The sequence below is a fragment of the Pteronotus mesoamericanus genome, unplaced genomic scaffold (assembly GCF_021234165.1).
Source record: "Pteronotus mesoamericanus isolate MK-2021 breed Mesoamerican mustached bat unplaced genomic scaffold, CSHL_Meso_final contig_263, whole genome shotgun sequence".
NCBI classification, from domain to species: Eukaryota; Metazoa; Chordata; class Mammalia; order Chiroptera; family Mormoopidae; genus Pteronotus; species Pteronotus mesoamericanus.
In genome coordinates, this window is record NW_026555112.1 from 446168 (window position 1) to 467963 (window position 21796).

General features: G+C 58.3%; 1 protein-coding gene across 1 annotated transcript; it reads left to right on the forward strand.

Annotated features, from left to right (window-relative positions):
* Positions 1-7963: 7963 nt before the first annotated feature.
* SSTR3 (somatostatin receptor 3) lies at positions 7964-9253 on the forward strand. The gene has a single exon (XM_054574423.1). It carries the CDS (start codon positions 7964-7966, stop codon positions 9251-9253), a length of 1290 nt encoding a protein of 429 aa, XP_054430398.1.
* Positions 9254-21796: the final 12543 nt, after the last annotated feature.

Sequence of the window (21796 nt, forward strand, 5' to 3'; positions counted from 1 at the left end):
CCTCATACTCCGGCGCCGCGATGCCCGGCAGGCAGGGCCAGTCCATGGCTCCCAGATGCCCAGCCTCCCCTACTCCCCAAAGCTCACAGGTGTAGAGTTGCACTTCCTCCTTCTGCCCTGCCAGTCTCAGGAGGAGGCCTGACCAGGGGCATTTCTGCTGGGGAAGGCCCCTGGGTGGGAGTTGGCATTTGACTCAGGCCACACCTGTCCCCAGCCTGGTGCTCAGGACCCCTCACCACCTCTTCAGCCTGCCCCCTCCAGCCAGCAGATGCTCAGCACGGCCTCCCTCCTCCTGCCACCCTGCCCACTAACCAGCTATCTCTCCTCTTTTCCTCATTAAACATGCAGCAAACGCCTACTGTGCCAGGCCGATGCCAGGCCCGGGGGGACAGTGAGGACCCACACAGAGTCTTCTCTTCTGGAGCCCACAGCCCTGCACAGAGGACACAGCCCCTGAACTGAGTCTTGATGAGCCCGGATTAGAGGCCACATGGCAGAGGCCGGGGCTCGGAGAAGCCCAGGAGCGGGCCCAGCCAACTGAGGGCAGGGCCCCTGAAGGAGGACTTACTTCACCTCCCATGTGGGGGTGGGGTGGGGTGACAGAGCGTCCTGGGCTGGGGTGGGGGGTTGGGCAGTGGGTGAGCACAGCCTGTGCAAAAGCGCGGAGGAGAACCAACACCGGTTCTGACCGGTGCGCATTTGGGAAACATAAATCAGGCCACAAATGCCTCTGCTCGTGCCTGTGAAGCTCCCAGCACAACCAAGCTGAGATGATGAGCCTGGCATAGGGGCATCCCTCCGCCTCCCCGACCTGTTCCCCCCCACCCCGCCCCCATCCCCGCGCCCACACCTCCCTCCTGTCCAGACACACCAGTGTCCTCCCATTTCCTCGAACGCACGTGCTTGTCCCCACCTGAGCTCAGCTCGGGACCGGGCCCTTCCCCTGCCTGGGGACCCTTCCCCAGACATTTGCTTGGTCTTTCTCCCCGTTCAGAGAGGCCCTCTGAGCTCACCTGTCTAAGAGTGAAGGCAAAACTAACTGACTTCATAAATGAATGGACGAGCCTGGATGTGCCTGGCACACCAGGTGGGTGGGGGAAAGCAGAAAAAGAGGGCCGGCGTCACGGCTGGGATGGAGGAAAGCCTGCTGGGCAATGAGAGGCCACTGGAGGCCTTGGGCAGGGAAGGGCAGTGCCCTGCACCCCTCCCTCACCTCCAGGAGCTGGGTCAGAGCGCACCTACTCCTCGCCAACAGGTCTGGGCAGGAGAGTGAGACCTGGAGAAAGGGCCTTGCCCAGGGCGCACAGCAAGTGGAAGGAGAGTGCCAAGAGGCGGAGTGGTCCAGGCACAAGCAGGAGTGTCCCCGGTCCTACTGTGCGCTGCAGCAGACAGGATGGCTCATCTGAAAGAATCGGATTCTTGGCTCTCCGAGGGCCTGCTGCACACCAGCCCTGTGACCAAGAGGTCCAGCCGTGGTCCTGAGGAATGGGGCCTGGCACACAGTAGGTGTTCAACAAAGACTCATTTCTTTCTTCCTGCCCTTCTCCTGACTGGTACCCCCTTTCCCACCTGGGAAGGGGTCAGGCTGCTTAGTGGCAACGTGCCTGAGAGCACACCTTTGGCACGAGGCTATTGCGCTTCTCCTGTAGACTGCTTCCCCTCTCTGAGCCCCAGTTTCCTTATCTGTAAACTCGATGTACTAACGCCACTTTCCATAGTGGGTGTGGGGGCATGAAGCAAGATAGTGGGCCTGAAGCCACCTGCTATTAATAAAAACAGCCATCATCTCCAAGTGACCTTTAGGAGTTTGTAATGCTCACATTGAAGGAGGATCTTAGGACTGATCTACTCTGTAACCTCCCTGTAATCCCGATGGGCAAACTGAGGCCTCGGGAGAGGGGGACTCGCTCACAGTTACGCGGCAAGTCAACACCAGCTGGGGCACGGTGTCCGGGACAGCCAGGCCTGCGCTCAGGCCCCAGGCAGAGCATCTCAAACCCGGGGGTCAAACCTGCCCACCACCTGTGGGCGGGCAGCCTGCCAGCTGAGAACGGGTTTCACAGCTGATCACTTGCAACTGATTTGATGCTGGGAAATACTAACTTTGAATTCCAATTCATCCAAATATTATGCCCCCCAAAAGAATTCTACTCTTCGCAGCAGTAGAACTGTCTTACAAACGTTGTCCTCAATTATTACTATTATATTTTGGAATGTTGTCAACTTTCTTGGACCCCCCGAGCCTGCAGCACTTACCTATACCCTGTCCTTCCACACCGCGCCCTGTCCGGCCCTTTCTAGAATCGGCCCGTCTCAGGCCTAACGACGCCCACCTGGCCTTTCTCTGTGGCCGGTGTCAAGCCTATAGCTGGTGAGCAGGACTTTGGACTCCCATTCCAGTGCTCACCCCACGCTCTCAGTGCTCCTCGTGGCACTGCCCAACCCCATACCCACCTGGCCTTAGGACCCAGCTGTCACCCTAGCAGACATGTGCCATGGTGGCCCGGGGCAAGGGGCGCCTGGTCCCTGGCTCTCGGCCTCCAGCTTCCCTGAGCACCACATTCTTCTCTCCAACCCTCTATGGGAGCCAAGGCCAGCGTGGGTGGCTGAAATCTCCCTGGTAACAGGGCCTCTCCCCCACCACCAGCCTCCTCCCCTCACCGGACCGGTCCCTCCTCCCTCACCGGCACCTGCTCTGTGGCCCCTGGGCCCCTCCTCCCAGCCCCTCCCACACCCCCACTCCTGCTCCCCGCTTCCCTGGCTCTCCGTGTCACCATCTGTGGCACAATCCTTCTCTGTCACTCTCTCTGCCACCCCCTCCTTCTCCTTCCTCCTTCCTCGATCTCTATCCCTGCTCTCTCTCCACATCTCTTCCTCTCGCCCCTTCTCTTGCTCGCTCTCCTCCTCCTTTTCTTCTCCCTGTCACGCATTTCTCATCACTCCCCCTCATTCTGGCTTTCCACCCACTCACTGTCCTCTCTCATCTCTCTCTCTCTCTCTCTCTCTCTCTCTCCCCCTCTCCCTCCACCTCCGACCGACCTCCCTTTCCCTCTCTCTCTATTGGCTCCTGATAGTCTCCTGTTCCCTATTTCTCTTCTTTCCTTGGGAGGCTTCTCCCTCCATCCCCACTGCAGGCTCCTGCTTGCAGACCCTCGTCTGTGTCCCTACCCTCCAGGACGTGTCCTGGAGATGAGGGGTGACGCACCCGGCACCAGTGGGAAGTCAGGGCTGGAGAGCAGATGGAAGAGGCACGGTGGGCAGACGTGGCCGCCGAGAGCCTAGGAGGGGGCCTGTGCTGCGAGGGGTCTACAGGCGGGCACTGCGTGCAGACCCCGGCAAAGGGGTGCTCTGGGGGCAGCTGGGGACTGTGCAGGGAGAGGGGACAGCAGAATGATCACCAGCTTGGCAGCCAGGAGGGGATCCCTCCTGCCACGGGCAGGTAAGGAGGCTGGGACTGGGGTGGGGTCCCGGAGGGTGGGGTCCCGGAGCCCCGCCCCCCACTCAGGATAAATTTGGGAGGTTGGACCTGATGGCTGGGAGAGGGTGGGAAGGCCCAGAAGGGAAAGAGACTTTCCTGTGACCTCTTGGTGGGCTGTGGGGGTAGGGGGACATTAATCTTGGCGTCACTTCTTGGTGGGCTGTGGGGGTGGGGGACATTAATCTTGGCATTTTGTACCTCGATTCTAGAATCCTGGAATCACAGCACAGCAGAGTGTCAGAGCTGGAAGGAGCCAGGTGCACTGTGTGGCTTGACCTGCGCAGCTCCCATGCCAGCTTCCCTGAGTCCCTGTCTGCTCTGGGCACTGTGCTCGGCACACGCCCGTGCCACCCTCACAGCAACCCTGAGAGGTGCGGACGCCTATCTTTGTTTTGGTCGGCGGGAACTGAGGTCCACAAGAAGGCAGTGACTTGCCCAAGGTCACACAGCAGTTTGGCCTCATCACTCTGTGGCAGAGCCCAAGTCCCAAGCTGGGGCTTGTAGGGCGTGTTCCTGGGGGTCAGGTCCCAGGCTGGGGGTGGGAGTGATTGGGCCCGTAATGACCAGCACACCCCGGGGCCATTCGGGGGAAGGCCCGGGGCCGCAGAGGGTGAGCAGAGTGCAGTTCACCAGGGGGCCGCCCAGTCCCTGCCTGACTCCTTCAAGCCCAAGGCCCTCAGGGAAGCCAGCGAGGCCAGGGGGTACTGATGGCTGCAGAGTAAAGTGAACTGGGTTTGAATTTGGATCTCCTACTCACCAGCTGAGTGACCTTTTGCAAGTCACTGAACCTTTCTGTGCCCCAACTTCCTCCTCTCTAAAAGCCCTCCCTCACAGGCGCTGAGATTTCCTAATGCGAGGTTGGGGCTGGGAGCACCACCCCACCTCGCTCGGAGCTCTGCTCGCGGAACTTCTTGGTCTGTTCCTATTTCCTGATGTTCTGGGTGCTGTGCCAGCTGCTGAGGTTCAAGCAATAAATGGCTCAGGGTCCCTGCGTCCGAGAGCCAACACTAGAGAGAGGCAGGGGTTGGGGACAGACAAATGTGGAACCGCTAGGGTGCCCGGTATTCCAGTCTGGATTGCTGCGGGGCGCAGCGCAGCCACTCACCCCCTCTGGGCTTCCGTCCTCCGAGGCGCGTCCACCCCCAGCTTCCAGGCGCGCTGTGCCAAAGATAAACCAGACAGGGAGGAGGAGTCCCTCCTCCCCCAGGATGAACTAAATCATGCATAGGATTCCAGCTCTTAAAAGAAAAGGCGGCAGGCATCCAAACTGCAGGTCTGGCTGCTGCCCCCGCCCCTGCCCCTGAAGAGCCATTATTGCCCCCATTTTGGCACCCTGGCCTGTTGAACTTGGTCAGGGGAGATGACCCCAGATAAAGGTGGAGGCAGGGTGTCTTTGAGGGGGCAGGGTCGCTGCGAGGAGCTCATTCATTCCTGGTACAAAGGCAGGGCCTGGTGGGTCCCCTGTCTTCCCACCAGGACTGTGTGTGTAGTACCTGTGCCTGTGTGTGGGGGTGCACACGTGTGTGACTGGGCGGGAGGGAGGCTGTCCTCGGAGCTCACCCTCAGGCTTCCCTGGGGCATCGGTCCCTGCAGCCTGGCAGCCAGGCCTGCCCAGCTCACTGCTCCTCTCTCGGGAGCCTAGCGCTCCCCTCCCTCCGCTGAGGGGACGCTCTGAAGAGGCTGTGTGTGCAGGGAGGCAAGGCAGGCGGCTGGGGGATGCGGGGCTCCCGGGCCAAGGAAGCCAGTACTCTCCGGTCCCAGATCCCACAATTCCAAGCCTAAAAAGAGCTGATGCTGGTATTCTGGAACTCTAATATTCTCTGATTCAAGGGCAGGGAGTCTAAAATCCTGTGACTCTGCAACTCAGTTCGAAGAATCTAAAATTCTATTTCGAGGCCTCCAAGAGTCAGTCCAGGGGGTTGGGTCTATGATCCTGAGAGTTTGAGGTCCTGAGGAGCGGAAGGAGCTCTGAAGGGCTGGTCGGAGAGCGGGCTGCCAGCTGGGTGCCCCGACCAGCCGTGCCCTGAGGCAAGCGCCATCCACAGGCCTGGCCTCAGCCCAACAGCTAGGAAGTGGAGGGGATGGGGGATGGCCTTAGGGGTCCTCCCAGCTCTGCCCCTTCATAGTTATGTGACCAGAGCGTGAGGACTCACCTCTGTTCCCTGTCTGTATGTTTGCAATGACAGACACGAATGCCTTCCTCGTAAAACCCATAAGATGCAACATGTCACCAGCTTATGTGCTCAGTGATGAGGAGCTGGCAACACTGTTAGGACTCCAGGAGCCCACTGTCCAGAGAGCCACTCCCTTAGTGATGCCATCCCAGGCTCAGGAGGGCTGATGAGAGGCAGGGTGAAGAGTGGCTTGGGGACACAGGCTGGGGGTTCTCTCCCTGGGCTTGGAGGGGCAGGGAGGGGGTGCTCTGAGCTCAGGCAGCCTGGGGTCTCACTGGGGGGGCCACAGCCAAGGGGTTCTTTGCCCTTCTCAGCATCGCCCTGCCTGGTGCTCAGAACCCTTGGAGCCCCCAGGTCGTCCAGCAGGGCACGCAGGCACCCTCGTGCCCCCTACCCCCCGCAAGACGTGCTTGCTCTGAGTTGGGGCACCACCTTTCCAGGAGCTTTGCACCTGGAAAAGGGTGTTCTGGTAAAGCAAGGCGGACCCCAGGTTCAAACTGGTGGCATTTCAGGCCCATTTCAGTGTTGGGCTGGCAGGAAGATATTGGGTATTGGGGGCGGGGAGTCATTAGGAAGAAGCGAGGAGGCCCAGGCTCAGAGGAGGCTCCAGCTTTTAGCCCTGGCCCCTGAATGAACCTCCTGAGAGCCAGGAAGTCCTGGTGAGGGAGCCAGCAGGGGCCTTTCCCAGCGCAGCCTGAGTCCCCGCTATCAGCAATTCACCCGCCCTTTGCGTTAAGAGATGTCCACTCAGGTTCCTCTGACTCATTTGCATGCTGCCTCAAACATTGATGCAGAGCTTTTGCTTGTGTGACGGGGACAGCTAGCTGGGAGTCAGGGGGAGGCTTCAAAGCTGAGTAAGAGTGTCTGTACCTGTAAGGAGAGTCAAGTCTGGCAGGGGAGGCGGGAGGAGTCCCAGCTCCTCACTGAGCTCCCTCGGGAGGCGTGATAAGAAAGGTGCGAACAGAGTCAATGGGAATGCTGGTCCCGCTGTGCCGGCCTAACTGATGCTCCCAGACCCACCTGAACGTCCAGTTCTCTGGGAGCCAGGCTTGCTGGCTCTGGGGGAGGTGGCTATTCCTGTGTCTACCTCCAGCGTGTTGTGAATTTCTCTACCACGCCTCCCTCTGCGGAGAGAAGGGGCCGAGCCACCCACACCCCAGGTTCACAGCCAGTCATCTTGGGCAGGGTCTTTGCAGGGGCAAAGTGGGACGGACCAGGCAGAAAGGGTCCTGAAGGGCTCTGATTCCCAGGGAAGGGCACACCCTTGAGCCCGTGGCTCTTGATCTGATGACAGCTCTGAGCTTTCAGAGTTCTGGGGGTTCATGAATGCTCTGAAGTTTGTCTAGAGACCCAAGTTCAAGGTTAAGGACCCTATGATGTGCGGCAGTGTTTTCAGATGTGAGGACTGAGACCCGTTGGTAGTGTCTTAGTTCGTTCAGGCTCCGTATAACAGATTACCATTGGCGGGGTGACGTATAAGCAACAGAAATTCATTTCTCACAATTCAAGAGGCTGGAAGTCCAAGATCAAGGCGCTGGCAGATTTTGTGACTGGTGAGCACCTGCTTCCTGGGTCACAGACGGTCATCTTTTTGCCTTGTCCTTCACATGGCAGAAGGGGCAAAGGACCTCCCTGGAGCCTCCCTTTACAAGGGCACTAATCCCATCAGTGAGGGCTCCACTCTCATGACATAATCATGTCCCAAAGGTCCCCCCTCTTAATAACATCACACTGTGGGGTTAGGATTCCGACATACGAATTTGGTGAAGGGACCCATTCAGTCTGTAGCAGTGGGTGATCCACTTGGGGCTCTGCTGGCTGGGACCATCACGTGTAGAAAGGGCAAGTGTCATTTTATGGCTTCATTGGGGTGCTACGTAAAATGCACTGGTATCAGAGATATTTGAAAAGCACCGGTGTTGTCGGCCGATTGAATGATCCACTGATGCCTTTATTGGACGTCTGCGTAGCACTCGCCCTGTGCACAGGTGAAGGGACACAGTGGGGCACAGGTCCATGCTGGCCCCTGCCCTTTGGAGCCAGGTGAGCCCGCATCCCTGAGCTGTGGTGATACAGGGTGCTCACTACCTCTCTGAGGCTCTGTTTCCTCATTGGAGAAGCGGGGGTACCTTGCCGACTTACCCAGCTGTCCTGTGCAGTGAATGAGCAGGTGCATGTCAAACTCTGGCTGAGCACAATTTCAGGGTGATGAAGGAGGGGCCGTGGAGAGAAAGCCACCCTCCACTCTGACCTGGCTGTGTTCTCCTTCCCCCAGGCCAGTAGCTGACTGCTGACCGCCCTCCGCTCAGCCATGGACACCCCTGGCTATCCCCCATCGGTGTCCGCAACCTCGGAACCCGGGAACACCTCCTCGGCCTGGCTCCTGGATGCCACCCTAGGAAACGTGTCTGTGGTCCCGAGCACGGCCGGGCTGGCCGTCCGTGGGGTCCTGATCCCACTGGTCTACCTGGTGGTGTGTGTGGTGGGCCTGCTGGGCAACTCACTGGTGATCTACGTGGTCCTGCGGCACACAGCCAGCTCGTCGGTCACCAATGTCTACATCCTCAACCTGGCGCTGGCTGACGAGCTCTTCATGCTGGGGCTGCCCTTCCTGGCGGCCCAGAACGCCCTGTCCTACTGGCCCTTTGGCTCCCTCATGTGCCGCCTGGTCATGGCCCTGGACGGCATCAACCAGTTCACCAGCATCTTCTGCCTCACGGTCATGAGTGTGGACCGCTACCTGGCGGTGGTGCATCCCACCCGCTCGGCCCGCTGGCGCACAGCGCCCGTGGCCCGCACGGTCAGTGCGGCCGTCTGGGTAGCCTCTGCTGTAGTGGTGCTGCCCGTGGTGGTCTTCTCAGGGGTGCCCCGGGGCATGAGCACCTGCCACATGCAGTGGCCCGAGCCGGCGGCCGCCTGGCGGGCCGGCTTCATCATCTACACGGCCGCGCTGGGCTTCTTTGGGCCACTTCTGGTCATCTGCCTCTGCTACCTGCTCATTGTGGTCAAGATGCGCTCAGCAGGGCGGCGGGTGTGGGCCCCCTCGTGCCAGCGCCGGCGGCGCTCCGAGCGCAGGGTCACGCGCATGGTGGTGGCCGTGGTGGTACTCTTCGTCCTCTGCTGGATGCCCTTCTACGTGCTCAACATCGTCAACGTGGTGTGTCCGCTGCCCGAGGAACCCGCCTTCTTCGGCCTCTACTTCCTGGTGGTGGCGCTGCCCTACGCCAACAGCTGTGCCAACCCCATCCTGTACGGCTTCCTCTCCTACCGCTTCAAGCAGGGCTTCCGCCGGGTCCTGCTTCGGCCTTCCCGCCGCGTGCGAAGCCAGGAGCCCCCTGCTGGGCCTCCAGAGAAGACCGAGGAGGAGGAGGAGGAGGAGGAAGAGGACGGGGAGGAAGGTGCGAAGGAGGTTGGGAGGAAGCGGGCAAGGAAGCAGGGGAAAGAGAAGCAGATGAATGGCCGGGTCAGTCAGATCACACAGCCTGGCACCAGCAGGCAGGAGCTGCTGCCCAGCCACGTGGCCGGCAAGGAACAGCAGTTCCTACCCCAAGAGCCCTCGGCTGGGGACAAGTCGGGCGCATTGCACATCAGCTGTGTGTAGGGACCTGCAGAGGGCCAGAGCGGCCCGAGGACAGAGCCGAGGCTGGGGGTGGGCCGAGGGCAGGCCGCCCAAGGTGCCAGGGACCCACAGTGGGATGTCCAGATCCCATCGCTGCTGAGACTCGCTGCCTGGGGCTCACATTGTCTTCTGTGACTCAGGGATGGGAGTGACTGGATGAGAAGGCTGGAGAGACATTACCGCCGGCTGACCCTCCTGAGTGGAGCCCAGGTTAAGGGGACAGGTGCAGACTGGCTGTCCCCTGCAGAGACAGAGCATCCTGGTGGACTGGCCTGAACCTGGGCCCTCGGAGGGATGAACCGAGGCCTGGGTTTTCTGGGCTCAGAGTCAGGTTCATAAGAGAGGGACGCAGGCCCAGGTTCACAGGGAGCTGGACCAGGGCCGCAAATAGAAGGAAGCCTTACCCCCATGGGGGGAGGGGGAGGGGCTGCTCGGGCCGCGCCAGCTCTCCTTGACTTGCTGCAAGGCCTCCAACCAGCTCTTCTTCTCTCTGGGCTACAAGCCTCCCCTGTTGAGCAACCCAATAACCTCCAGGCCCTCCGGGCCCAGACGCCCAGGCCGGGACCCCTGTGCTCCTGGTCACGAGGAGAAGAGGGAGATTTTCCAAGAAGCCCATTAAGTCCAGCTGCCAGGTCCCTTCCTGCTTGGGCCCATCTGAGACCCTGCGTCTAGTTTTGTACTTGTAAATTTTGTATTGCTTTTCTTAAAGGGGGATCCCCAAATGCAGAAGCTTAGGCCACCCGAAGCCTCGCTCAGCCTCCGCTGAGGACAGCCTACCAACTCCCGACGTGGCTCGCTGTGTCCGGGGTCTCGGGGGTCTCTGGGTCTTTCAGAGCTCGGGGACCTCCTCACAGGAGAAATCATCCCTGTTCCTCCCCTCTCAGTGGCCAAGGCAGGGTCTGACCCTGGCAGACTGTGCCCAGCCCCCTGGCCAGGACGGCTGTGAATGCAGCCCAATGCAAAATCGTAAATTAACCTAAAACGTTACGAGATGTGTGTGTGTGTGCGCGCGCGCGTGTGTGTGTGATTGCGTGCCACAATGTATTTAATGTGTGGCCCTCTTCTTCCAGCATGGCGCAGAGACGCCAAAAGCTTGGACACCCCTGGTCTAGACAGTGCTGAGAGGAGGAGGGTGAAGAGAATGGGGTGGGGAGGGGTGGGGAGAGGGAGAGTAAGGAGAAAGACGAGCTCAAGGAGGAGGACAGAGCTGTTCCCCAACCTTGGAGCTGTTCCTGGCCCCCCGGGCTGAGCTCAGTGGCAGCATCAGTGAAACCGGGTTGCCTGGCGCGACCAGGCTCAAGGAAGCGATGCCATCAGAGTGGAAAAGCAGACGGTCTGAAAGGTGCGGGGCCGGCCCCCTTGGGGGCCTGTCAGCGCAGGTAAGACGGGCAGGACCCGATGGCCATGCAGGGAAGCAAGGCCTGGCAGGTCGGGAGCGGGCCTCTCACCCTCTACCTCTCCCGGGGCTGCAGACTGGAAAGGTCCAGGGAAGACGAGACAAAAAGTGGGACCACAGGGAGAGGCTACAGTCCAAGGCTGGGCCTGGACCATCCAGGACTCCCTCCAAGAGATGACGCCTGAGAGCCACAGCGAGCCTGGCTCCGAGGAGGGTGGCACCTGTAGCTAAACCGCCTAACCCCCGACTCAGCAGAGGGCAAGGGGTCCTCAGGGAAAGTGCACAAACCATGGCTTGGGAGACCCACATCTTTAACACACACTGCCAGATCCTGGCTAGCCTTGGCCTCTCCGGGCCTCAGTTTCCCCATCATAAAGTGGATGCGGTTGTCCCAGCTTGCCTGACTCCTGGGATTTGGGGAGGAAAATGGGTCATGCCAGGTAAACTGCCAAACACACTGTAACGGGTGGGTGTGGGGTGTATCAGATTATAAAGCAGAGGTGGCCCCCCTGCCAGGCTTGGCTACACCCCTTCCTCCTTCATCCTACAACCTCTCTGTATCCGGCCCTTGGAGGTGAGGACAAGACAAAGGTGGACTTGGGGGTCAGAGGCCAAGGATCATGGAGGCAGGACTTAGAGGAGTGTACGGCCCCCTGAGGGGACCTGGGGGTCCAAGCGAGGAGGGACCCCTGGCATTCCAGCGTTCCCTAGCCGGCCCTGCCCCCTTGGTTCCTGGAGCAGGTGAGCCTCTTCTGCAAGGGTGGCTGGGAGGCCCCTTAGGGAAATCCTTTGCTGCTTCTGCCCCTAGCTCTTGTCAATAAAGATGGTGTCACATGACAACAGCCATGGCCTCGGCTGATTCTTTGCCAGGTACTGTGTGTCTAGATCGGTGTGCATGGGTGTGTGTACGCATGGATGTCTGTCTCTATCAGGATGCAGGATGCTCCCTGTACCCATCTCTCGGCTCTGCGTCATGCCCAAGCCTCCCAGAGGCCCGGTCCTCCAAGGAACATGGAAGATGCCGCTGCCAAGCCTCAGTCGACAATGTTACAGATCGTGATACAAAAGCAATAGATACACTCTCTTCTTGAGTTTACAGCTCAAATCTCATGGAAGGAAGCTGACTGGTTCTAGCTAGGTCACATGATGGCCTCCTAGGGTAACAACCAAAGACAAGGTGATAGAGAGCCATGATTGGCCAGATGGGGTCATGTGACTGCCTTTCCAGCCAGAGAGAAGGAAGGACTCTGTGATGAACAGTCTCACCTGACCAGTGGGCTAGGAGTTGGGTGGGGAACAGACTACAATGGCAAAGGGAGGCAGCAAGGCTGCAGCAATAGCAGGCTGGGGTAGGGGTGGGGGATGTAAGCACAGTTCGGGTCCATAGTAGGTGCTCACGGCATCTCAGCTGTATCCATAGGGGCTGAGCGCTGTGTGGGATGGTGCCTGGGCCTGGGTTCCCCCTCCTGCTACTGGACCCCACAACCCCCAAGGTTCCCTACTGCACCGTGCGTCACTGTCTGTGCATGCTTATGTGCTCGCGTGAGTCTGTGTGTCCCGCTCGCCTTGCCCCTCCAGGCAGCGACTACTCCTGATGCATCTGTGTTTCCAGGGCCTGGCGGCACTGTGGGCCCTTCGTGTGCGCATTTGGAATAAATGAATGAATAAGGAGAATTCCACTTCACAGCTCCGGGGGGCGATTTTCACATTGTGACTTGAGCCTTCTTTGGATTTGTAAAAGGTGGTGACCCTGAATAAACAGGAAGCGGGGAGAAGCAGAGGGACAAAAGGAACCTGTATGGAGGTTTGGGGCTGGAATTTGTGGGTTACGGCAGCCGCAAGGACTGTAGGGTAAGGGGAGGCTCTGGGGATGTGAGGCTGAGTGCGCAGGAAGGGGTGCTGATGACCCCCCTTCCCGACTCCTCTTTTCCCCACATCCATCTTGCTCAAACCAAGACCTTCCCTTGAACTTGTCTCTCAGAGGTGGTTGCCAGGCAACCGCCCACGGACACCATGTTCTGGACCGGACTTCATGCATCGGCGCCGGCAGGAGAGGAGAGGAGCTGGGGGTCAGCAGGCCCTGCAGAAGGGGTGGCTGCAGGCCCTCCTCACCAACGAAGGGTTCTCCCTTGGGAAGGGAGAGCCTGGGCTCCAAAGACACAGAAGAAGACACTCTAAAAATGCAAGAGCCACAGGCTGTCACGTGAGGGGCTCTCCCCAGAGCTGTGCCGGGCCACGGTTCCGCCCAGGCCTCAGGGTGCTCTCCTGTCCCTGGCAGGCCCTGGTGAGACTCCCCGTGAGCCCACAGGAAGGCTGTGAGGGAACCGTATCCCTGAAGTCGGGGGGTGCTGGGTCCCAGGCCCACTCTGCCATGAACCTACTGTGTGGCTTTGGGCCCTTCACGTTACCTTTCTGGATGCAGGTCATTATGTTCCCAAAGGTTTTCCTGACATTGGGCTGGGGGTACCATGGAAGAAAACTGACCCGGTTCTTGGACTCTTGGCACTCACAGGCAGCCACACTAATAAATGAGTGTTTCACTACCCAGTGCGGAGGGAGGTGGAGTTTGTTCTGGGGGAGCATACTTGTGGGGAGGGTCAGGGGCGGGGGCTGCGCCGGCCGCAGAGCGCTGGGTGCAAATGTGCCAGGCAGAGGGACCTGCCCCACTGAGGCCTGGAGGCTGCAGGAACGCAGTGAACGAAGGGCAGAGGTGGGGCCCAATTCAGGGACAGAGACAGTGTCAGACGCAACCTCCTAAAAGGCTAAGTCCTGTTGCAGTTTGAATTGTGCCCAACGCCCAATTCATACATTGAAGTCCTAGCCCCTAGCACCTGGGATGTGATCTTATTTGGAAATAAACTCCAAAGGAGGCTAGAATCACAAGGTTGCAGATATAAGTAATTAGGATAAGGTCATACTGCAGTAGGGTGTGCCCCTAATCCAATAGGACTGGTGTTCTTAAGGAAGATTTGGACACAGGCCTGCACACAGGGAAAATGCTGGAGCAATGCTTCTACAAGCCGAGGGCACCAAAGACTGCCTGCAAACCACCAGGAGCTGGGAGGGAGGCCTGGAACAGCTCTCAGAAGGAAGCAACCCTGCCTGACACCTTGATCTTGGATTTTCAGCCTCCAGAACTGAGAGGAAATCAATTTCTGCTGCTTAAGCCACTGTTCTGTGGTGCTTTGTTGCAGTAGCCTTTGCAAACTAATACAATTCCCCACCTGCAAAACAGAGACAAGGGCCCCTCCTGACGCTCCGGGACTGGTGGACTAGCCTGTTTGTTCTTTCCTTCAGAGTGTTCATTGGGCAGCAGACAAGTGCAACAAGCTGAAAGCAGAGAAATACACGGCCGGTCTTTCAGTAACCAAGATAAGAGAGAGAGACAGTTGTCCAGTCCCCTGCCCTGAACTCTGGAATTGCCTGGGTTTGAACTCCAGTTCATCTGTTCACTACCTGTTTGACCTTGAGCCAGCTCATTAAGCTTTTTGTGCCTCAGTTTCCTCTCTGAGTTGAGGATTAGAGTAGGTATCTCTAATGTTAGGAGGTTTAAATGAGTTAATATTTATAAACACCTTAGAACAGTGCCTGGTGCATTTTAGGTGCCATGCGTTAGGGAAACGTAAGAAGTGCTTTCAGCAAAAGTGAGAACCCATCTGTGGGGGGCAGTGGACGTCTTCTCAGGAGGAGTGATAGCCCAGCTAAGTGCAAAGAGGGAACTGGAGTTTGTGCAGAGGGAAGAAGGAGTGGGAGATGTTCAAGATACTGAGAACAGCTCTGATTTCATTTTAAAGGTGAACACAGTGAGGCCTGCGTAGGTCATGTGACTTCCCCAGGGTCATAGCACCAGAGATAGGAGCAAGAACCCTGTTTTCCTAGCCCCCAGGCCAGTGTCTATAGTTTTTTAAAACTAAAAACGAGGGCTGGGTTGTCAGGAGGGGTGCTGCGGGTGGAGAGAGCTCTGAGACCACCGGTGCCAGCTCCTTGGTGGCCACAATGCCCTCAGCAAGACCTAACAGGCAGGAGGGGCAGCCCAGGCCCCATGGCACACCAGTCACCTCCTGCAGGCTCAGCCACTGTCCAGCAAGCCCCGACAGGCCAGGGCAGTGTGCACACAGCGGTGAACAACAGGCACACACTCATGTGCGTGTGTGAGTGTGCAGGGCAAGACCAGCCTTCACTTTTTCACAGGCTCAAAAAAACATACCCAGGCCACACTTGGTATTCTCCAGGGTCTCAGACACCTCAAGATGGCTCAGGCATCCAGGGACGCAGCCTGGAGGAGCCAGGTGCCTATGTCCCCAAGGCCATCTGGATAAAAGTGGGGAAAAGGGGGCCTGCAGTGGGAAGCGGCCACTCTGTCCTGCTCTCTGCTTGAATGAGCAGGAAATATGTCAATATTTGCACATGGGAACTGCTGGCCCTGTTGCACTTGGTCAACAGCCCAGCGCCCATTTGGTTTCTGCATCTGTAAGAAGAGGGAGTTCCATCTGCTCTTCACACAGGGCAGCTCCCTCCTCTCTGGCCATGATAAAACGGCAGCGATGATGAGAAGGGCAAAGCAAACACAATACATATTACAGTGGCAAGAGAGTTCTCAGCCACACAGTTGGGTTCCAACACCCAGCGCCGCCTTCTAAGGCACTTCTTAGATCTGAGTACCTTTGGCTTAGCCTGGAATCCTCCTGGACCCTCAGTTTCCTCATCCATAAAATGGGCTCCATAGCCCCATCTCACACAACTGTCCCAGGATCCTGTGCTCCGTGTCCGGCAGGGGGCGCCGGGGACCTCCATCACACAGCTGTCCCATTCGGGAGAACTCGGCTCTATTCGGCTCCACTCGGATACATTCGGTGGGACTCGGTAATGTTCGGCCAGACGCCTGGGCTCGGCTCTGTTCGGCTAGCCTCGGCAGCACTCGGCAACACTGAGCTGTGCTCGGCCAAGCTCGGTTTTGTTCGGTCTCTTCGGCTCCGCTCAGCGCTGGATGCTCAAAGGCCCCTCCCCGCGCCACAGCGGTTCCTCCCTCACCCTTGCGGGCCAGGCTGCTAGGATAGAGACTCGGAGGCCGGAGCAGAGACGCATCTCGGTGTTCGCGCCGGCGGATGTCCAGGCAGCGGGGATCGGGATTAGCCGAGTCTTTAGTGGGGCTGAGCTTGGCCGCGAACTGCGGCAGTCTTCCAGTGCTTGAGAATGGAGTGGGTGGTGGTGGAGGGGGTCCCCGGGCCTGGGGTTGGAGGGGGCGTTACTCCCATTTAATTCTGACGAGAGAGTCGGGGGAGATGGCGCTGCCGCTAATCGGCCGTAGAGAGGGAGCCAGTTGCTGCCCCTTTTCCTTGAGCCTCAGTTTCCCCCACTAATAACAGGGTCCAGTGGGCCTGGGATGGCGCTGGCTCTTCCTTCTTTGCGACTCTTGGGGAGTCAGTTTCCCCTTCTGTAAAGTGGGATAAGTCGCTCAGTTCGGATTGACACCTTTTGGATCCATCAGTCACGGGTTACAGAAAGCCCAGGATGGAGAAACTGAGTCCAGAGAGTGAAGTTCACACAGCTAGTCAAAGGAAGGGCTCAGAACTAGAAAGCCCAGTGAGCAAGCACGCTGGTGGGAGAGGGACACTCCCCTGGGGCCCTTTGCCCACTTTGCGGGGAGTGGGGTTTGGAAGAGCAAGTGAGGGAATGGGCGCCCCAGCCAGCCCTTAGCGCCTCTCAGGGGGCTCTTCATCCTCTCCCTCCCCTCCCCTCCGCCCTTAGCTCCCTGAGAAAGGGATGGGACGCGTGCATTGCGGTGGGTGCCAAGTTGCATGGGAGCATCACAGGCCACCAGTCGCGAGAGCTCTCTACCCACTTGGTGGCGCTCACGGTTTCTTTGGTTTAGTTTCTTAATTGGTTACTGTCCTTGAACAACTGGATCAGTGACTTGCCAGCCACAACTTGCATAGCTGATTACAGAAATCGTCTGGATATTTCTCCCTTTTGGACAGGCACACATTTTATTTTTTAAATACACACAGGGTTCCCACGGCTTTGTAAGCACTGACTAAGATGTCACTATTTTTATACCATCTCCCAACCCTGGGTTGGAAGATGAATGTGGCTAGGAGCTGGGTTCTGAGAGTCAGTGAGTCTATGCCTCACTTTCCTCATCTGTGTGCATGAGGAGAATGGGCTCAGTCCCTCACCACATTCAGAATTTAACAAGGAGACGCACCCACTGGGTGTCCCATCAGGCTGTTCAGGTGGCCTTGGCTTCCTCACTGTCCCCATGCCCAGAGGTAGGGAGCTGTGACCAAGGTCACACAGAGAAAAGGCGGTGGAGCTGAGACACCACCCAACTTTGCCTGCCCCAGGGCTGGAGCTCTGTTTCCAAGCTACGTGCCTGCTGGGGAGGTCCTTGGAATGGCTGGGAGACCCAAGGATGATGCACAGAAGGAGGAGTTTTAGGCACGAGAGTGGGAGGGAAAATATTAAATTAAAATACCTCCACTCTCTTGTCTGCCCTGCCCCAGCCACCTGCCCTGCACTCAGGGGGACAAGGGGCCCTTTTCTGGGGCATCTGTGTGACTAGGGGCCAAAGGAGCTGGCCCTAGAACCTAGCAAGTCAGGTGCCTTTCCAGGGGTCAGCCTCCCCACCTTTTAAGTGGGACGAGCAACCTTCCCTGCAGAGGGGCAGTTGAGTGGGCATGGAGCCCAGTGCTGGCCGCATAAGAGGCCCTGACAAAACCATTCCTGTGTCCCCGGCCTGCTTCTCCCCATCCCCCATCCCTTTCTCCCCTTCCTGGCTTCTCAGATGCTAGGCTTCGAAGCTAGAAGCCAGAGACAGCCAGCTGTCTCCTGCTCCAGTGCTGCTGACTCAGCTCCTTTCCTGGTCGCAGCAGGGCCCGAGGGTGGAGGGTGGCTCCCCTCAGCTTTTTCCCTCTGCAGCCCTGGCTGTGTGCCCTGGGAGTGCTGCCTGGGTCAGGGCCACAAGGAGGCCACAGCCAGTGTGGACTTGACGGATTTCCCAGCAGCCAGAGTCCTTCCATCTGCTTTCCCTCAGGCCCCCTTGGACCCCTGAATAGACCTGGGGGCAAGGGGAGGGGCTCCAAATGGGCTTGGGAGGGAGGAGCAGCCCAAAACTAGGTGTTGGGAGAGGCTGGCTCTCATCTGAGCTTGGGCTCCTGTCTGCTGTGTGACCCTGAGCCAAAGGCTTGTCCTCCCTGTGGGACAGATTGAGGAACTGGGTTAGATCATCTCTAAGGGTCCTTCCAGGCCTGGACAGTCTGCTGTTTGATTATCCCCCAAACTAACAGGAAAACAGGCCCCGAGATGAAAGCTCGTCAAGGACACACAGCCCAGCAGCTGTTCCGTCCTCCAGGCCTCGCCCGCCTATGAGTGGGGACTGGGTGGGTTTAGGGGCCCAAAGCCCAGATTTCAGTAAGTCCCCATCAGATCTCTGCACTCCTGTGCCTCTGAGGGCAATAATGTCACCACCTCTCTCTCCCCAGGGGACAGACTCTGAACAGCAGCCCTTGCCCAACACCGCGCCCATTGTGCCACTGTGGGAACTCCAGTGGAATGGAGCGCATTCCACTCTGGAGAGCTGTCGTTCCTCTTCACTAGCTGTGTGACCTTGGGCAAGTCACATCAGCTCCCTTTCCCAAGGCTGCGGGGTGATTCCTTGAAATAATGGATGGGAAGTCCCTTGGTGTACGGGAAGCCCTTGCAGGGAAGAGGCCTGGCTCAGACAGTAAGTGCTCAACAACTGTAGAAGGAGAGGGCACTGGAGGGCAGGGGACATGTGACTGTCTTTGCACAGGGCTCTCTGGCTGCAGAGAGTCAGGATTGCAGCCTTTCTAACACTCCTGCAGCCTCACAAGAAGCGAGCTGAGGCAGGACCCAGCCCAGGCCCAGGGGCACACCATGGGCTCTAGAAGGCTAAGAGGATGAATGAATCATGGCAAAATTCTGCGCAGGGGGGGAGGACTTTGGCATCCACTGGGGTGGGGTTTTGACTTGGCTGCCCCCCTGGTACCCCAGCAGGTAATAGCATCACTCAGCAAACCTTGACAGAGCCTTCCCTGTGACTGGCAGGGATGGGGCTGGGGACTGGAGTTCTACAGACATGTAGGATGTCACTACTAGTGGCCGGTGGTGCCAGGATTTGAACCTGCGGTTGCTAAACTGGAGCCTGTGCCCTCCCTGCTCTTCAGCTTAAGCTGGAGGCCCCCTGGCAACAAGGCTCCAGAGCTGCCTCCTTTTCCTAAGCAACTTACAAGGGGCTCCTGCCCCTCCCTGCCTCAATTTCCCTGCCAGCACATCGGGGGCCTCAGACCCCTTCTGGCTCTGACTTTATTGGACCTTTGAATCCAGCAAGACCCCACCAGACTACCAAAGAGTTAAGCAAAGGAAATCCAGAGCTCCCATTATCTCGGCAGACCTAGTGGCTGGAGGGGAGGGAGCAGGGAGGAGGGGAAGTGGGAAGCCAGCTCAGCCCTCTCCCTCCGCCCTCCGCCCTCCGCCCCTCTCTCCTCCCTCTCCCGCCCGGCCTCCATCCCGCCCTCTCTGCGGGGCCTGGGGGTCTGGGCCAGCAACAAGCTATTACTGGAGGCATGGGCATAGGAGCCAGAGGCTGACCCAACGCCCGGGGTCCGTGAGCCGCTGGGCGAGGCTGCAGGACTCAGGGTGAGTGATGGAGGTCCTGCGTGTCCCACGGCAGGGCTGGGCGCCCACCCAGGAAGAGGCTGGGGTCATACCTGGAATTCCACTCCTCTCTCCTCTTCCAGGACTCATCTCTGGCCCTGCACTATCCCTCCGGTGAGCCCCTCTAGACCCTCCCTTCCCCCGTGCCTAAAACCTGAGCTCCCGGTGAAGAGCTGCCCTCTGCTGCTCCCGGCGTGTGCCCACCTCCCCGCCTGGGACACTCAGCAGGGCCTGGCCCTGCTCCCACCCCAAAGAGATTGCAGCTGCCGAGTGGAGGCAGCAGGGACCCCCTCAACACTCCTGATGGCCCGTTCCCTCACACTCCCTGCCTGGCACCCTCCCCCACGGCCAATCAGCTGGCTGTTGTTATTATTACTTTCGCTAAAGTCCACTTTGCTTCCTGCTTCCTGCCCCCCAGGTCACAGTTCACACCTCAGGACTTTTGACTGTCACCTGGCTGGAGCCCACAGAAAGGTCCCCAAACTGAGCGGTCCTCTGGGAGAAACTCTGCTCCTCCTTGCATTGTCCTGAGCAGCACTGGGCAGAGGGAGCGCCGGGTGGAGGAAGGAACACACTTTTTATTCAGTCTTTTTTACAAGTCAGGCGACTTCCCTGTGTTTAAATGTTCCAGACCACCTGGGAGCGGATGGCCGTGTCACCTCCTGGGGAATGCTGAGGAGCAGGAAGCGCAGAGTGTTACGCCACCAGCCCTGGGTCCCACAGCTTATAAACTATCCTGGGACTTCAAGTCCGAGTCCAGGGCCTCACCTTTTCCTACTAAGTCACATTCTGGCGAGGAAATGAGATTTTTGCTTTTCTCACCACCGCTGGGATGTGTAATTTACAAATAAAAGGCGAGGGTGATGATCTTGGATGGGGAGGGTGTTGATCTGTGAGGATTTGACCTGCCTTATAGAGGAGAATCGGGAAACTGGACCAGGGTGGGGAGAGAGGAGCTGGGGACCGTCACCTCCAGGGGGCGAGGGCCAGGAAGGCTGCCTGGCACCCCTCCCTGTTGCTCCCTGCTGGCCCCAGAGAGGGGGAGGTGCTCAGGGGAGAGCTCCTGCCCCTTGAAAACCTAGCTCTTACCTCGGTGCTCAGCAGGGATTGGATGGCATTTAAAATAATAATTTTACCTTCTCTACATGTATTAACCACAGAAAAATATTTTTGAATTGTACTAAATGTTAGAGAACAAAAAGGAAATAAACAAAGAAACGCCAGAAGTGTAAAAACCAGTCTAGTTTCAAAAGCCGAAGTTTCTGATCCTGCGATAACTCGGCGCCAGCCCCCAAAGACTGCCACCACCTCAAAGGCTCTTTCCCCGGCTTCCTGCCCACCCAGGCCCGGCCCGTCTCCAGCAGCTGGTGTCCACGCTACTTCCTGCCCCTCTCCAGGAACTCCGGATCCCGTCTTTACTGCCAAGGCTGAAACTGATCCTTCTAAACCTTTGCACGTCTCTGATCCTTTTGAATCTTCCAGATTGCCTAGTCCCGCCCCTCATATTCCAATTTACCACTTGGTAGCTGATTGGCAGGTCTAGTATGATCGACAGAACCGCTTTCCAATGATGTGACTCTCCCGAGGCTTCGCTTCAGGGCTTCTGCGTAAGGTTACCGTCCAGGTTGCAGACGGCACAAAGATGCCAAGAGGGGGTTGGCTGACGCCAGCGCTTTCCAAGTCTCACTCTCTCGGTGGTGCATTCTCTTTTGTTTCTAATTTGTCCCTTCCCAGGGGCACCTTCCTCTGCCCTTGCTCAGAGATGCTGCACAGGTCCGCAGTGGCCTGCAGCCTGTGACTCAGCGTACCTACTCCTGACTGCTCGACAATGTAACAACACTGGCAGCACAGCACGCAGAACCCCGCGCGCTTTCTCTGATGGAAGCTGCTACCTGGCTGCTAGAATAAATGGACTTTCCTAGCTCCTTTGTCAGGACTATTGTATTCGTGCCCCAGACCTGGCTCAGCCCTCGTGTCCCCTCCCCTAAAGAGCAAGCTTGTGCTTGTGTGTGTCCCAAGGGCCCTCTGACCTGTCAATAGCAAGAAAAGAAGCCAGAGGGAGGTGGGGCTGGGGATGAGAAGTGCTCGGGTGGCTGGAGCTGCTTCCTCCTCCCCCACCCCGCCCCTCTCGGGAGCCTCCTCTGCTCTTGGCCTGACTCTCTTTAGAGGGGCTTTCTCCTTTGGGGCCTTTGTGTGGCTGAGCCTCCGGGGACTGGGCTCCTTCTGGGAGACTCAGCCTGCAGGCCCTGCCCTGCCACTCTGATCTTGAAAACCTCCCTTCCCTGTGTAGGCCTCAGCGTTCTTGTCTGTGAAATGGGGGCACGGATGCTCCCTCCCAGAGTTCTGTCAGGACCACACTTGCTGTGGGTGGCAGCGCGCATGCTGGGCATGGGCACAGTGGAGGCGGTAAGTTAAATATAGTTTTTGTCCCTCCTTCCCTGATCCAGGTCGCC